At 38.9% G+C, this 16,810-nt stretch overlaps 2 protein-coding genes across 3 annotated transcripts; both read right to left on the bottom strand.

Annotated features, from left to right (window-relative positions):
- Window positions 1-248: 248 nt before the first annotated feature.
- On the bottom strand, window positions 249-8,455 carry LOC126795980 (uncharacterized). Of its 2 annotated transcripts, XM_050522713.1 has the most exons (9): window positions 8,224-8,455; window positions 5,446-8,133; window positions 5,253-5,356; window positions 5,057-5,126; window positions 3,431-4,210; window positions 1,704-1,906; window positions 1,243-1,366; window positions 706-912; window positions 249-560 (listed from the first exon to the last, which is right to left on the bottom strand). In XM_050522713.1, exons 1-9 carry the CDS (start codon window positions 8,377-8,379, stop codon window positions 417-419), a joined length of 4,476 nt encoding a protein of 1,491 aa, XP_050378670.1. In that variant the 5' UTR covers window positions 8,380-8,455; the 3' UTR covers window positions 249-416. The 2 variants fall into 2 exon arrangements, 1 of the variants encoding a protein (XP_050378670.1); XR_007672277.1 differs by lacking the exons at window positions 249-560; window positions 706-912 and having other exon boundaries at window positions 1,244-1,366; window positions 1,704-1,914.
- A 1,466-nt stretch (window positions 8,456-9,921) lies between these two features.
- On the bottom strand, window positions 9,922-16,102 carry LOC126795981 (E4 SUMO-protein ligase PIAL2). Its single transcript, XM_050522714.1, has 16 exons — window positions 15,850-16,102; window positions 15,690-15,762; window positions 15,549-15,614; window positions 15,373-15,438; window positions 15,200-15,282; window positions 14,805-14,856; window positions 14,640-14,711; window positions 13,896-13,963; window positions 13,741-13,789; window positions 13,558-13,642; window positions 13,364-13,465; window positions 13,201-13,252; window positions 12,958-13,009; window positions 12,079-12,195; window positions 11,184-11,963; window positions 9,922-10,942 (listed from the first exon to the last, which is right to left on the bottom strand). The coding sequence occupies exons 1-16, from the start codon at window positions 16,056-16,058 to the stop codon at window positions 10,169-10,171; spliced, it is 2,700 nt and encodes an 899-aa protein (XP_050378671.1). The 5' UTR covers window positions 16,059-16,102; the 3' UTR covers window positions 9,922-10,168.
- Window positions 16,103-16,810: the final 708 nt, after the last annotated feature.

The raw sequence follows: 16,810 nt of genomic DNA, 5'->3' as shown, positions 1-16,810 counted from the left end.
CCGAAGGCTCTCAGGAAACTATACAAACGGAAGTCTCCTAAACCAAAATAAAACGTGCGATGGGGACTCCTCTTTTCCGACTCAACATATATATGAATAGATGTACACTAAACTTCATTGCCTAAACAAAATCTACAGGTACTGCTAGCTAACCGTTTTACTGTTGATTCTCTTTCTGCAACAAAGATGTTCTCACACGGCATTAGAATACGACACCTAAGGTCATAAGTCAGACTGCATAAGAGAAGGTGCTTCAAGTGTTTGCGAGAAGAATGAGGTCCAGGCAGGTGGACTTGGTTCTCATGAGAAAACTCTCTATAAAGGACTTGCTGTGGTAATAGCTGTCAAACTTGCTCTGTGTTATCCAAAGCTTCTCTTTTCTAGCTTGTCCATTAGAATCAGCATGACAGGGAGGCTTACAACTGGAAAGTACCCAGCTCATGGCCATGCCTTGTAAGACGTACTTTTCGTTCACCAATCCATTCAAGCTGATAAGATAGTTCCAGATTATGAATCAAAAGTTTCAAATTATCTGCCTGACTCAAACCTTGAGCATTCTCCTACAACCCAAAAAGAAAAGGAATGATAAACACAAGGCAGTTATTCATAAAGTTTGGTCTGCCACATGGTCATGCCGACGTCATAATGTCAAAATGTGGATTAATTAAATAGAAAGCTTCTAAGAAGCCAAAGTAGGAGACTCACCTGGATATTAGATTGCCCATCATGTCCCATAATCCTTGCCATAATGCTTGACCTCATAGAGTTAGGTGAGAATCCCTCCCAAGGGGGAACAAATATTAACTTTGTGCACTGGACAGGAACTAAATTTCGACTCAGTTTCTCCCACCACACAGATCCCAATGACCACCATCTGATCATCAACCCATGCTCCGAGAAAGCAAGCAGCCCCTGTAAATGTATGTGTTAGAATTAGAAAGCGCCCTTGAACATAGTCCTGTTTGTTCTAACCAAACAGTTCTAATTGGCTTTAATCAATAAAGTAGCTTAATTAAAGTGTAACTGTCCATGATTTTTTTCAAATTAGAATACTACTATTTAATGAATCGAAAAATAGATAAATACAGTTGGTCATGACATGAGAGCCAGGTTTCCATACAGAGGCACATGACAAATAAGGCTAATAATATTATCAAACAGTTCATTATGATTGAATGTGTGCCATTGGTTTTACTCTCGCTAAATAACACTATTTTAGCTTTGGCAATCACTACAACATACCTCTCCATCTGGGGTGAAGTTCAAAGCTGAAATTGCAGTAACTAGTTTCATTTCTGAACTTGCTGCAAGCAAATTCGGAAGTCCAGGAGGTCCACTTGCATCCAAAATTTTTATCTTCATGATACTACATTGAGAACAATACTCAAATGTCAACGGCTACGAAAACAGATTCAATAAGCATATATTTAAGTTGTTTAAGTGTGAATCCAATATATGTTCAAAATTTTTGTTACAACCATAACCAAGGAAATTACAACATTTAATGGATTTCTGATTGTCCTTTACATTACCTTTATATGTCACACAAGAATACACAAAACAGATGAATGCCCTAACACAAATATATACTAAATGCAGACTTCTTAGTCTCTGCACAATAATGACCAAGAGACCAACCCCAAACTACTTAACTAGCCAAAAACAAGGAAAAGGTCACCCTTTTCATAGATTTTTTTTAATACCTTTGCATGTCATATACCCGAATACTAGCATTGTTTTTCTCTCCAATCACATCCCCAACAGCTAATTTTGTCCATGTATCACTCAGGGCTACCATAGGGAATGCACGTGCAACCTCCTTCAAAGCAGACATTGAACTTTGAAAGCAAGTTTTGCGCATGACTGAGTTGCTTGGATCGACAGTTTGTAATATGACGTCAATAACCTGCAAGTCTGTCCAAATGTCAATAAAACAAAAGCCTGTACTTTAAACTAACGAAACTAAAAAGACAAAGGGCCAACTTAAACAAATCTTTCAATCCTCCCCATTTTTCTCCAACTATATAACTTTCAGTTGCTAAAAGTAGTCAAGCTTTCAAGGTTTGTTCATACTACACAATTTGCATGATGAAATCAAGGCCAGGCTGTTGACAATAGCTATATATTTAAAATTATGTTGTTCTGAATCATAAAAGGTATTAAGCACTTTTGATGATATTCTGACTGTATCATTTGATAACCCAATAAGTCACCTATTTCTTTTCTGATTCAACTTAAGCTTTAAGAACAGACCTACGTAACTAGAAAAAAAAAGGATTAAATACTTGTGACACTCTATACTTTAGGTGTAAAAACAGTTTTGTCCTTCTACTTTCAAATTTAATCTGTATATCCTTTAACTCTTATTTTTTAACAGTTTTGTCATTTTACTTTCAAATTAAACTTGTATATCCTTTAACTCTTATTTTTTAACAGTTTTATCCTTTTTAACAGTTTAGTCAATTCCGTTAGTTGACCGTCAAAAAAATCCGTTAAGCCGTTAAAATGCCTAGAATACCCCCCAATTCAAATAAGATTTCTTTCTTTCTTTTCTCATGCCTTTTTTATTTTCTCTTTTTGTTTTCTTGGTTTTAAATTTAATTCATCATATGTGCTATCAAATATGTATAATTGTAATCAACACAAATTATCAAATTAATTGTAAACAAGAGAGGAATTAATGACAATTGCTTAACATCAAGTTGGAAATAAATAATTTGAAACTATTTTTGCATCAAAGTATGGATATGATAGTAGAAGTCTTTTTTGTCTTAGCATTATAGAAATTAATCAAAATATGTTTGTAGAGCATCATAATATAAATGAAGTTTATAATTGGATTTGAGTACTGGCACTCACATGTCATTTTAGGCATTATTCAATTGATTATAAGATGTTTACAATTAATTTGATAATTTGTGTTGATTATAATTATATATATTTGATAGCACATATGATGAATGAAATTTAAAAACAAGAAAAACAAAAAGAAAGACCAAAAGAGAAAATAAAAAAGGCATAAGAAAAAAAATATGATTTGAATTTGGGGTATTTTAGACATTTTAACGGCTTAACGGAATTTTTTAACGGTCAACTAACGGAATGAACAAAACTGTTATTACACCTAAAGTACAGGGTGTCACAAGTATTTAACCCAAAAAAAAACAAAGGAATAATGGCTAATAACAAAGGTTTGGCATAGAGAGATGGGAAAAATATGAGACATATAAAAAGAGAAATCCCCACTAGAAACCATACCTGACATAATAAACACATCTTAGAGAAACCAGTGATCAATGGTACAAGATGGGTAAATAGTGTGAACTAGGTGTATTTCATGATGCCTTTATAACGTATTGCAATTTACTTTTCTTTTTTTCTCTATTCAAATTGAGATGGATTATTGCCACTAATAAATGACAATACAAACCTTATCTAGGTATTGAGCCAGGTGTCTTGGAGAACCACGTACAACCCTCATGAGAGTCATGAGAGATACGAGATGAACAGGTGAATCAGATGCAGTAGACCATATTTGGCTTTCCATAACAGCTAAAAACCCTGGGACATCAGCCATAGCTAAACTTGGAAGAAGAACACCAACCAATGTGTCTTGAAGGCCAACTGGTACAGCCAAATTTTGTGCAGATGAACTGGCAGATGGCCCACTTACACATTCTATTTGGAAAAATATATCTCCAATCAGACGAGGTATTTCAGAACTGATGCATTCTTTCCATGTACCCTCCATACCTTCAGCAAGGAGCTCTGCTGCAGTTGAACTATATTTCTCATTAACAGCCATAACCAGCTTCATTAATGGATGAACTACTAGCTTGGCAAGACATGACTTTACAAGACTAGGGTACCAGATAGCCAATGCTGCTGCAACAATAATATGAGATGTCATCGCATCTTGGCTTGTCCCCCCAACACAAGATATCCAGTCTTGCATTTCAAATGATTCCAGCCATGCAAGGATATGCAATTCTTCAGATTTTGAAGACAATAAGTTGGTAGATGCTTCTTCTAGGTTTGGATTTACATGCTCAGTCTCTACAGGAAAATTTAAAGAGCTCAGGTTCAAATGGCCATTAGCTTTTTGACAGCATAGGGGAAGCGGAATTGCTCGAGAGGCAGCACAGTGGAATAAAGTACGTGCAGCCATACGTACATGTTCACTTTCGTCTTGCCAAAAACTCACCAAAAGCTGTAAATAAAATAAGAATATATGATCAACATAAGCTCTGATGGGCTTAAAATGTCATTTTTATAAATCTCTACAATTCCATTTGGAAGTGGATATTCTGATATAATTGTTGAACAATACACAAGAAACTTCATCAAACATGCACCAACTGTTTATGGCCAGATAGCTAAGAAGACCACATACAAGCCACATTATGTGGCATTTAACCAGTGGCAATGCATAAAAGATCACATGATATTAACTTGTTAAACCAGCCACTCTGATGCTGCATCATGCGTAAATTTCTAATAGAAGTGCAAGAGAATGTGGTCTGTTTAGCATTGTACTTGTGACCGCTTTATGTTTTTTTTTTTTTTTTGAAGAAACTGACTGGATTGCCTTCGTTGTAACAAGTAAGACTCTTGCTATCGGGAAATCTATATCTAGTTGAACAGAAAATTTTCCGCAGAAAAACTCAGTGAAAACTGAATCTTAGAACTAAATGGCACTAAACATTACTGCCGGGCACTTTTAACTGATATGTTTAGGTAATGTATCTAGTCAACTAGCAATATTTACACTTAACCATCTAATGTTACTTACACCTACCCCATACTTTAGACCTAATATCTACAACATAAGATTTTGAATTATGTGATTGATTATCCAGTTAAGCAAATGACATGCGTAATTACTTCTTCATCACTCAAACAATTACTCTGAACCACTATTGAAGAAAAAGAAAAGATGGAGTACGTTCCAGCAAAAGTAGTTTGCCTTTACTTTGCCCACAAGAGGAACAAGAGGATAAAAAAATGAAATGCATTTAAATTAAGAATAAACCAGAGCATAGGCACAAGATTCAACCTGAAGTAAAGGCGGCTTTATATCTGAAATTTTCTCTGCAAAGTTCCTAGTATAAAATGCCGCTAAAGCACTGCAAAATAAAATAGAAATAAAAAATATTATACAGAAAGAAACATAAATACAATTGGTGCGCACGATATCAGGTGGAACCTAGAGAAAACTATTTCACTTGCAAAAACATATTTTCGGGGATCACCTGCAGGCATTTGAACTGGCATGAGACAAGCTAATCATGCGTTGGGCAAGAGACACCATTGTCAGTGACCTGATTGCAGAAAACTCGGATGGCATTCTCCAGAGCTGAAATGTCGTTCAATGTCTCAGAAAAATCTAAAAACAGCTAAATGAGAAAACATATCTTGACAATCAGTGCAGTTCCTTGAACATACCTCAAGAATAGCATTCAAATTAGGAAATGTCAACGTCAAAGACCCTTTGTCACCTTGAAAGCCAGAAGCAAGGAAAAAGTTATCTGGTCTCTTCAATTTTAGATCAGCTATAATCAAGTTATCAAGCTCAAAATCTACATTCCACAAGTGTAAGAATCCCAAGCTAAATCGAAGTAAACATTCTTCAAGTGTTTTAATCCATTCAATCTCTTGAACAGGATCATTTGAGGATGAATGCGCGCTAGAACCATTATCTACAGGCATGCGCCGAGGACTTGGTGTCTCAGATTCCTGTCCCTTGACATAATTATCCTCTTTCTTATCACAGCTATTTGCAATAAGGTCATCCTTCTGATAAGGAAATACTAATGATGCAAGGTCAAAACTGAGAGCAGCAATCCCAGGGAAAGGGCAAGAGCATGTGATTGGATGCTTGCGGCTCTGAATAGCAATTTGAGGGGCTGGAAATAATTTTTCAGAATCACCTTTACTCAGTCTGGAAGTATTGGACTCAGCAGTATTACCAGGTGCCATATTTGATGAACTGACCAATTTGTCTGAACTATTCAAATGAGAATGAGTAAAAGCCCCATCTTCAGTTACTGGAAGAAGTAGTGAGGAAAAAGAGGTATTCTCATTCAATGCACTGCCTGAAATAGATTTCATGCTGATGCCTTGACAGAAATGGTCAAACATTGAATGAGACGCAGTCCCTCGAAGGACCCTCTCTCGAGCACCTGACTTTACATCCCATATGTACAAAATATCAATGGTATCAGATGTTCCTGAATGGTTTCGACACAAGCATGCAATATAGCCTCTTCCACTGTCCCATACAACCTTTGCTGGATAGCTGGGATGCCCAGGAAATATTCTCTCTGCTCGCAAAGTCTCAAGAGACGTAAGTGCTACACATGAGTCCTCCCCAACTGAGAGAAAACAATCACTCCAAGGACGGTAAGTATGATCTGGGGGAAGAATTATTTGGCGAACTGGTCCCACATGTTGGTGCATTACTGTGATAAGATTTCCCGTGTCAAGATCCCATATGCGAACTGTGCAATCCATGCTTCCAGACACCAAAACCTGATTGAAACTCCATCCTTTGGCATCACCAACCATCCTATGTGCTGCCAGACAGAGCACAGCACCTGTGTGTCCCAAAAAGAGCTGTCTGGACATGTGTGACTTCGGCTTATGACGTGGACTTCCACCAATAGAAGCAAGGCCCTCCAACAAATCAAACCGAACCATCTCTATTTCTCCACTATAGAAGCCATACACAACAGCATTAGGAACGAAGAAAGTTTCCGAGATAACCATGGAAGAAGACACAACCCCTCTCTTATTTACTAACCCAAGACTGTCAATTTCTGCATGTGAACTCTGTGAATTTCCAGAGCTTGAAGTAAAAGGGTGTGAGGAAGTTAGCTTGGTCTGCATAACCTCCGTTTGATCACTTGGCATAGAATTTGCAGTCCAGTCCACAAAAGAACGGCCTACTCCATGCAATTTAAATGACAGGCACAAGTTACCATGGTCATCATGTTTCCCACATGACGACCATATCGTGATGTGGGGCTTCCACCGTATTTGTTCTCCGGCAATTAAGCAAACTGATTCTATGCGAAGAATATAATGGCTCAACTGAATGAAGCTAACTGAGAGTCTCACATCAACGGGATAAGAGGAAGCAGGGATCTCACAAAGACGCTCACACTTGAAAGTGTCACTGACATAGGATATCAAGTAAACAAATAAAAGACCTTTGTTGTTCCAAACAGCAAAAGTTCTTGAAAATACTTCATGGGGTTCTTGGGCTTCCAGACCAGCAGCATTTTCAGTTTTGAGAAAGATTCCTCCCACAAAATGTGACTCGGTGGAGTTACTTTCTTCACCAGCAAAATTGTTGTCCGCAAACGAAATCTCTCCTAACATAGTACCAGTAGGCAATAGCCTAAATACACAGCGACTCTTCAACACAAAGGCAATTACGTTCTCACAGGCCGCTGTTGACATTACCTGCCCTCCCTCACTTAATGGCTTGGCACAAACCGTGTTCTCCATCTGAGTACTCGTACTTAAACCAGTCCCTCCCTCCTTGTCTAGGACTGGCTCCTTCGGTAAAGACACCATCTGCATTCGACCAAACGAATCAGCCATAACTACAGAATGTGTCCCCTCACCCTCAGGCAACAACACTACATCCATAAACTTCAACGACGCAATGGACAAGTTCCCATGAAAAACAGTCTGCACAATGCTAAGAGTACACGAATCCACAACAACCAAAGTACATTTCGACGGCTTCTTATGATGAGCAGCCTCCCTATCAACTAACACCTCACTCGACTCAACCGAATGCTGATGATCATTCAAATGCACATTATCAACAAAACAGCAAGCAACACACACATACCGAGGATTCGACGGCAATGTCCTCACCATAGAAGGACTCCCCACCCAAGGCGGCAGCCTCCGCCTCCGGCGGCAATGTCCGCTGCTTCTACTCCACACACACAGCATGCCGTCAACACACGCGCTTATCAACGCGCCGGAGCTGGACTCCAGCTCGGCATTGGAGAATGCGTCTCTCTTATCACTCTCCGAAACCGCGAGGGGGTCACAGATGGCGAGGTCGGCTATCGGAGTAGCGTGGCCGCAGAGCATAGCGATTGGCACAAGTTCCTATTAAGAATTTCGATTCATTGATACAAACTCGTTTGCGATTCTAAGCTAGGGAAGTGTGAAATTGAGAGAGAGTGTGTGTGAGATTACCGAGGTGGAATCGGAGGAGTGGAGGTTCCACCAGATGAGGGAGCCATCGGATCCGCCGGTGTAGAGCGTCGGGTGGCGGTGGAGCACCGCGGCGGCGGTGACTCGGTGGGAGGGAGGCGTGGCGGACCATACGCACGCGACGGATCGGCACTTCATGACTCAGTGAGTCTCGGAGCGAGTTGGATCATTACCATTCGAGGCGGGGTGTTGTGGTTGTTTCAGTTGCGACGGAGTAGAAGTGGTTGTAGACTTCAGCCGAGTGTGAAACACATAAAAAGCGACATGTCGTTTGGTAAACCTTTTATGATGTAGGCCATCTCCGGTTAGATTGTGTCAAATTCAAATTAGACAGTTGACTTGGCAATGTCAATTTTACTAAACTTCTCTTCCGATGGATATGTCATTTGAGATAGGGTCAAATTGTAACAACATTGTTTTTCAAAATTATTGGGCCCAAATAATTAGATTTTTGTAGTTATTGGAGTGTTAGTATGACCCTCAACCTTCTTAATTATCTCACCCACCCTCGTGAACAACTTCTTCCCGATTAATCTTCTTCAGTTTCCTTATTTTCGTTTTTCCCCCTTTTTATATATCTAAGTAAATTTGAGATCTCCTCTTATCACACAAAAGAAAAAAAGAAGCAGCCCAGATCTTCCCAATTTCCGACGATCTTGCATAACTACTCACTTCACCGATTCAAGCTTTTCGGACACCGGAATGGCCGCTTCAACTCCACAATCAATCGAACGACCGCCTGTAAGTCTGCTATGAATCTTTATGGTCTGGGATGAATGAATTTGGTCTGGGGAAAGAAGGAACAGAGGGAGGGAGAAGACACTAACATAAAGAAAAGAAGGAGAAGAAAAAAATTGACAGTTTTGTGAGCCCTGTCAAATTAGACAGTGTGGGGAACTATGTCAAATCCACATCGGTCCACTTAGGATTTGACATTTCCGTTTGAGCGGCGTTGCTCTGTCAATTTTTGCCATTGAGCCTCCACGCTCTCGAAAGACGGTTCCGCCGGGGTTACAAAATTAAATTTACTTTAAAAAAAAGTCTGAGGGTGGATTATAAAATTGTGAGTACAAATTTCAGCTGCCTTTTTTTTGTATTAAATTTTTAGTTTTTGGCTCTTCTGTCTAGGAAGTGAACATTTTCTTGGTGAATGAATCAAAATCGGGTGTGTTTTTTTTTTAAAGGTTGTAGAACTTTATTATAAAGTAAAGTATCTATTTCAAATGAATCAAACGCTTTAGAAAAGACCGGTGAGTTAAAAGTCGATTTCTCTCCCTCAATTTTTTTACTATCCTATAGTTTTATTGAAGTAAAATCAGAGCCTACAAAGTACAGCCTACCAATCATATTAGTTCACTGCTTCTTTCATAATTCAATTTGAGAAATTTAGAAGTAAATGTATTTGGTACCCAAAAATGTTTGAAATGGTTCTAACAAAACTACAGCACCTGGCAAGAAACTGGAATTGCCTGTCCCATATAACTTAATTCAAAGATAACTAGATTAGAGTCCCTAATTGGCTTCCCGCTTCAGGATGATCACCTGAGGGGAAACACATCAGTCATCAGCCTAGTAATTAATGGTCTCAAGGGAGCAACAAATTGATCTCACTGTAGAACAAATGAAGATGAGCAAATATAATTGTCGAAGTCAAAAATTATAACTCAAACAGATTAGATGTATATAAATAGCCATATATAGATGATATCACAGCTACAACAGTCAACACCAACACTGGGATTTTTAACGTTGTACTACAAAATATAGCTAAGACACTACCGAGCATACTCCTAGTTCCTAAAAGACTTACCCGGTTGACCACGGAATACAAAATTGATCAACTATATTTTAATATATACAACAGTCTAAATATTTCCAAGTCAACCTGTGCAGAATATCCACATGAACCCACTCAGACAAGATCAATCTACTGAGGCTGACTACTAGGTGTTTGTGGTGTTTGTGGAACCTGAGAGCTCATACTAGTCGGCAGCTGGGAAGGAATAGGTGGTGGAGAGGTCAGGTGTGGGGGCCGGGTCAGGTGTGGAGGAGGGGTCAGGTGTGGGGGAGGGGTCAGGTGTGGGGGAGGGGTCAGGTGTGGGGGAGGGGTCAGGTGTGGCGCAGGCCTTGCATTTTCATTTGGTTGGGTCGGCCGAATTATGAACTGGCTCAAAGCAGCATTATAAGCCTGACCAGAGAGACTTCCACGCATTCGACCTAATGGTCGCCAATTCTGTTCAGATGGCGAATTCCCCACCTTATCAGCCCCTGAAACTGCTTGGACAGGTCCTCCAGTGTTTCCACGCTGATCCCCCGGTGATCCTCTAAACCCTCCAGCATTTACAGACAAAGATGGCATGGTTCTGGGAGTTTGGTTTTGAGCTGGCACTGGTGAAGACTGCCTGGCCAGAGCAGCTCGTTGAGCAGCCACTATGAAACTCTGTTGATTGTTTAAAGAACTTGATGTTTGACCAATTCCAATTTGTGAACTTCCCTGAATCACATGGGACCTTGAGGAATGTGAGCTTGAAGACTGGCTCACAGTTGGTGGAGTTCGCAAATTCAATGCTTGCTGTAGGTGTGCATTTGTGTAAAACTGATACCCAGGTGATACTCTGCTAGCACTTTGTAGTTGGTTGGGAACCGGATGTCCAACAGCGGATTGGCCATGACTAAAGGACCGATCTTGGGGAACCAAATTCTGTAAGATCAGTAAAATAAAATATTTTAGCATCACTAAGAGGATTCCGAAAAGGAAAACATTTTTAAACATTGAAATAAAAAAATTTGCGCACACACCAGAACATAAAGTTTTGACCAACAAACTTCACAAAACTACTCTGAGACAATTTTGAGGTCAGAGGTTTTACGCTCACAAATATGTGAGTGGCCAAGTGCATCAGTGCTTAACGATATTGGCATCGAGAAAAAAAGGCACCAACCTGAGTTGTTCTTGAGCCATAATGCAATGAAGATGAAACAACATCTGACACTGGAACTGGATTCAATCGGGGCCTAGAGAAGTGTTGTTGCCTTTCCAAGTCGCTACATACTGCATTGAGAACATTTGCTGGGGAAATGGGGTCAGCCTGAGGAGTGAGGGACGCACTATTTGGAGCTGGGTTGTTAAAAGTAGTTCTGGATCTTTGTTGCACGCCTAGTGTCTGCGACAGAGCCGGAAGGGCCTGAACTGCTATTGGATTCCTGACTATTGGCAGCCCGGAGCCCAGATCTCTGGGTAATGTCTGTGATGAGTTTAGATTGTTAGGACTAGGAATATGATTATGCATTGCTGGCACCAAAAGATCAGTGTTCCCATGACTCCCCACTTCTTGATTAAGTGCTAGATTAACAGCATCAGACAACAAAGAAGGTTGTAAAGAGCTGGGACTGGAGTGAGGCATGCAATTAGCCAATTGTGCAGCGGAAGTGGGCATGCTATTAGCCAAGAAAACCCCGGCCCAAAAGTCATGATCTATTTGAGCAGTGTTTGTATTGCTCAAAGGTTTCACATCTTCAAGTCCAGAAGGAGCCGTTTCCATCTCAGTATTATCATCATTGGTAAGATCCATAACAGTAGGACCTGGAGTAGCTTCCTCCTCAAATGTTTCTTTCATTTTTTCTGCCAGATCAAGATCATCTTCATCATTTTCCGACACTTTCCATGATCCATCCACAGATATATTTATTTTCGAAACATTTTCTCCAACCTCTGTCAGGACCTGGGAAAGAAAATGGACAAACATTTTTCAGGTTTTTTTTGTTTTGTTTTTGGGGGTGGGTGGGGTGCGTGGGGACAAGGACAAGAAAATGGAAACCAAACAAATAGCTACATACCTTGACCATATTTTGATCGACACGAATGTCCAAATAGCAGACAGACTGATCACAATGGGGGCAGCGCCACCTTGGTCGTCTTATATTCATAGTGATGAAGTTCCTGAAGTCGAAGCACTGTAGTAACAAAAAAATGGAATTAGAAAGAAATATTGAACAATCAAAATGGAATTAGAAGAAAATGTAATCAACAGGATAGAAAACGTGATAACTTCCATCAAATGTCAAATTTGTGAACAGAATTAGGTTCCAAGTTCCAGCTACAATAAAGAAAAAAAAAACCTCTGCAATGTAATACAAGGAAATTATAACTTTTTCTTTAGGCTCTATGTGTGACAATAACCAAAGCTAGGTTATTTGGTATAATTGAACAAGAGTGATAACATTAGAAGAGAAGTCATAGAGCATGAGAGTCTTTGTCCATAACTCTCTCAATATAACTATCATTTCCTGTTCTTTTAAAAACCAGAATGACAGAAATACCGAGTGAATTTTACTCATTGTTTTCCTCAAGGCTAAATGCACAAGAAAAAAAATTAAACAGAGACTTCAGAACATCAAAGTGTGACTCTAGTCTCGTAATATTTATCTGAACAAAATTCAAACACCATGGTACTGATTCATCTAAATTTATCTAAAGCATTTGCAAGTGGCAATCACCATTTAAAAAGAATCCAGCATTCCTCTACTTTCAGAAGACCAAAAAAGCTGAGGTCATCTAAAATTGACCGTGCAAGCAAGATCATAGAGCTCAAGAAAATTTTTAACCTGGCTACAAGCTTGTTGTAGATAAACACAGATTTGGAAGCAAAGGCATATTACATATACAAGAGAAAATAAATATTTATTATAAATTTTTACTCAAAACAGAGCACCAACCTGAAGATGTTTGCACAAATGTCCTTTAACAGGAGTTTCGATTCGCGTAAAGCTGTTTTGCAGATGAAAGAAAAATAAAACAGTCAACATAAATTTATAAAGAAAACTAAAAATGATATCAAAATGGACAAGAAATGTGCCTCCAAACTAAAGAGTAACAAGAAAAGTAAAAATATGGCAACTGAAATAAGATGTGAAAAGTATCTATCATTAACACTACAAATGACCAATATCAAGACATACCTTATGGGACAATTAAGGGATATTCTTGATGGCCCCTCAACTATATCAGTATCTAATAATCATGAAAAGATCGTTACATTAATTAAATAGTCTAGCATAAAGCATAACATCAGGTATTAACATGTATATCAATGTAGTGGTTACTTGGTCCTATTTATAAAACCTGAATTTGGGGAAGGTACAATGGGCTGAACATAATCTTTCAGCACTGGGGAGTCAACTGATGATGCGATGCTCATAAAGGCGACCACTATGATATAGTGTCCTAAAAATGCTTATAGCACTGTCAGAACAGAATGAATATAGTAAACCAAACTATAATTTTTTTTACAGTATTAAAATTAGGCAGGAGCTTACCATTGAACTGGCCCACAGCTTGAAGAAGATTTGTTCCATATTTGAGCATTCCGGTCACATTTGAAGGCAATTGAGATCCAGTATCCTGACAAAGAACAAAATAGAGAAAGGATGGTGATAAATGCAACGCCGCAATCCAAACGCTGTCATATATATCAAGTCTGGAGGAAGAATCCCAGATACCATTGTAGAAGTGATCCTTTTGTCTACGCCTTTTCCATTGAGAAGAAAGCTGCAAAGAAAAACAAAAAGAAGATAAAATATAGAAAAATACGGTTCATCAGAATAAAGGACAGGCAGCTCCAGCTAAAGTAAAAGGTAAGGAAAAGGAGCCATACTTCACTTGCTGGGGACTTATAATACAAGAAGATGTCTCAATATTATCTGTTTGTGTGACAAATAACCGCTGCAGCAAAATACAGAGGTTAAGATCAATGGCGGCTTCCACAAATAATAGTTCAAGTTCTAGGTATAAAAATCATAGCAGTTTAAGGTGCAAGTTTAAAAGGACAAATGGGATATAATGGTAATCATCTATTCGAGATAGAAAACCTCCTACGAGAATGAAGGGGACATATACATATTACTGACCACTTTATAGAATAAAATTATGTTTCGACGTAAAGTACACAGCATAGGATCTTATGTCTGATTAAAATTTGTTTCCTCACAGATCCAAGTTACTATTAAAATTACTAAATTTCTGTAATCAACCGCATGACCCCTCGTACTGTTATTCTTTCATAACATCCTTCAGTAAGGATGGGTTCCTTGGCGGCTACATCAGGATATTGGGATGTCAGTCATCCATATCATACACTTGTGTGTATGTAGACACCGAAGTTATCATCTTACAAGTCTCACCATTGAAACATCCATATCTAATCTAATACCTGAGCAACGGATCCGAAACCTTGCATTCTAATTAGACCAACATCATGTCTACCTGTTTAGAGTAATATAGATAATATGTTCTTTCATGTCAGTGTGTTGAACATTGAATAATGAAGAATATGTGATCAACTTACAAGCAGTTATAAACACTACTACTAACATTGCAACCAAGTCGAGAAGAAACTTACAATTTTTTCATGAGGAGAATAGGCTGTACCCTTTGAAATATGGAAATCAAGCACATATGTTCCATATCCAGGCTACAATTCACTCAAGCATATACAATGACACAATTCAGATCAAAGTAAAAAGAAGAAAGCAAATTCAAAATCAGAAGAGGAATAAAGGGCTACCTTAACCTCCAGAGAGGCAAGGGTCAGGCCCATCTTCAACGTTGGATAATATCTGCATTAAAGACACCCACACCCACAATTCACTTTTAAAAAAATATATAGTTTTTATAATTAATAAAGGACGACCGGCATGGAAATTAAAGAAAGATAACAGCAGCTATTGTTTCTCTCATAAAACACAGGATTATCATAAAACCCTACAGACATGAAAATTGAAGAGTGATTTATAACTATTACCAGGAACTAAGAACACAGTTAAGCTACTGTGTAGAGAGGATTACATTTAAATTGCTTACTTGCCGACATACAGTTAAGCTATTGTCATGCAAAGTTACTACCAATTTGTAATCAAACACTCAATTCGTAATTGCACAAATTTGATAAGAGTTACCCACCTTTCTATAACTTTGTCAACAACAGATAGAGAACAGTTAGGTCCAGTTTTGATGTCGCCCGAGCCACAGAACCTACTGCCAATCTACAATCACAAAGAGACAAACAGCAGCAACATTTACATAAACCAAAAAATATACAACTTCAAAAGTAGAAACAAGTTCAAAAAACAAACCTCATTAGCCAGAGAAAACAGCTCTTCACTCTCCTTCTCCGAAAACCATCCAGCCCTACAAGCATTCTACCAACACAAAAAAGAAACACACACACATTCAATCCGAAAACAAAACCAAACCTCCACACATTTTCGCAAATTTTTCGACAAAACCAACTCCATAAGAGAAAAAATACCTTCACAGATATCATCAGCACCATGACAGCAGCTAGCATAACATCGTTGTTTTTCCGTTGGCATATCTGCTTAAAAATCCAAATCCATTCTAATCCACTAACACAAAAATAAAAAAAAACTCCACAAGAAGCAAAACCTACATGTTTCAACAGACCAGGCAAATCGCTGGCCTTAGCCGGAACCTCATTGTTGGCAACAGCATAATCAATCCCTCTGCAATTCCACACCACACATTCAACAAAATCAACCAAAAAACCGGCCGGGAAATTCAGAAGCTGAGAGCCTCGAAAATGTTTTTACCTGGAAAGAGAGAGGCAGAGGTTGAAGAAATCCATGACATCGCCTTGAAAACCGTTGCGGACGAAGTGCGAAAGCTTCTCGTAGACGGCGGCGACGCGGAAGGAGTTGACGAACGAAGCCGAGAGCGGGGAGGAGGGGGTGGCGCCTCCGTTGATGTTGAGAGTGAGTAAGTTACTCGCCGCCTGCGGTGTGAGCGTCGTTCCGGTCATCCGCCTCTCTTTATTCACTTTTTATCACCGCTTAAAAATTTCAATTGGGCTCTCTTTGTGTGTGAACTGTGGGCTATTTCTCTCTATTGACTTGAGTTTCGTGGGACCCACCACGGCAGGAAATCTCTTGGAATTTTCTACCCTCTTGCCGTGATTTAGGGGTGGCACTTAAGACCGAAAAACCGAAAACCGAATCGAAAAAACCGGACCGAAACTGAAAAAAACCGAATCGAACACAAACCGAACCGAACACACGAAAAACCGAACCGAACCGAGTTAATCGGTTTGGTTTCAGTTTGGGCACATAAGAAACCGAACCGAACCGAAAAACCGAATTATTTATAAAATAATGTCGTTTTACGTTTATCTTACCGAATTTTTGTTTTGATTAATGTGATTTTATGTTTATATTATATGTTTCTCTTTTGTAGTGTTATATATGTATATATAATCATCTATGTTTATATGTATGCTCATATATGTATGTTTCAAATAAGTTTGCTAAAACAAACACACACATATATATACAAGCGGATGTGTAATTACTAAATCCGCCTCAATATGAAACAACTATATGAAAGAAACTTCTCAAGATCGATCGACACCAGTCGATATGATTGATATGTATATATAGTCACCTTGTCAAAATTTCATCCAATTCGGACCTCGTTTAACCGTCGGAATTTTCGGTAAACCGAAAACAACACTAATATACCCTAAGAGAGGACCCATTACCAAGATGCGAATGAGAA

Source organism: Argentina anserina, chromosome 5, assembly GCF_933775445.1.
Source record: "Argentina anserina chromosome 5, drPotAnse1.1, whole genome shotgun sequence".
NCBI classification, from domain to species: domain Eukaryota; kingdom Viridiplantae; phylum Streptophyta; class Magnoliopsida; order Rosales; family Rosaceae; genus Argentina; species Argentina anserina.
The sequence above is the reverse complement of the archived record's forward strand: the minus strand, read 5'-3'. Positions and strand labels throughout refer to the sequence as shown.

Bases quoted from the DNA above. Each gene is read 5' to 3' on its own strand.
- LOC126795980 (XM_050522713.1), bottom strand. From the start codon at position 8,379: ATGAAGTGCCGATCCGTCGCGTGCGTATGGTCCGCCACGCCTCCCTCC. The intron at 1,907-3,430 runs GTTTGTATTGTC...ACAGACTTGCAG, and splicing joins TGGCTCAATACCTAGATAAG to GTTATTGACGTCATATTACA. The intron at 1,367-1,703 runs GTATTAAAAAAA...TTCTCAATGTAG, and splicing joins CGGGTATATGACATGCAAAG to TATCATGAAGATAAAAATTT.
- LOC126795981 (XM_050522714.1), bottom strand. From the start codon at position 16,058: ATGACCGGAACGACGCTCACACCGCAGGCGGCGAGTAACTTACTCACT. The intron at 15,763-15,849 runs GTAAAAACATTT...GTGGAATTGCAG, and splicing joins CTCTGCCTCTCTCTTTCCAG to AGGGATTGATTATGCTGTTG. The intron at 13,466-13,557 runs GTAAGCTCCTGC...AAGCATTTTTAG, and splicing joins AGCTGTGGGCCAGTTCAATG to GACACTATATCATAGTGGTC.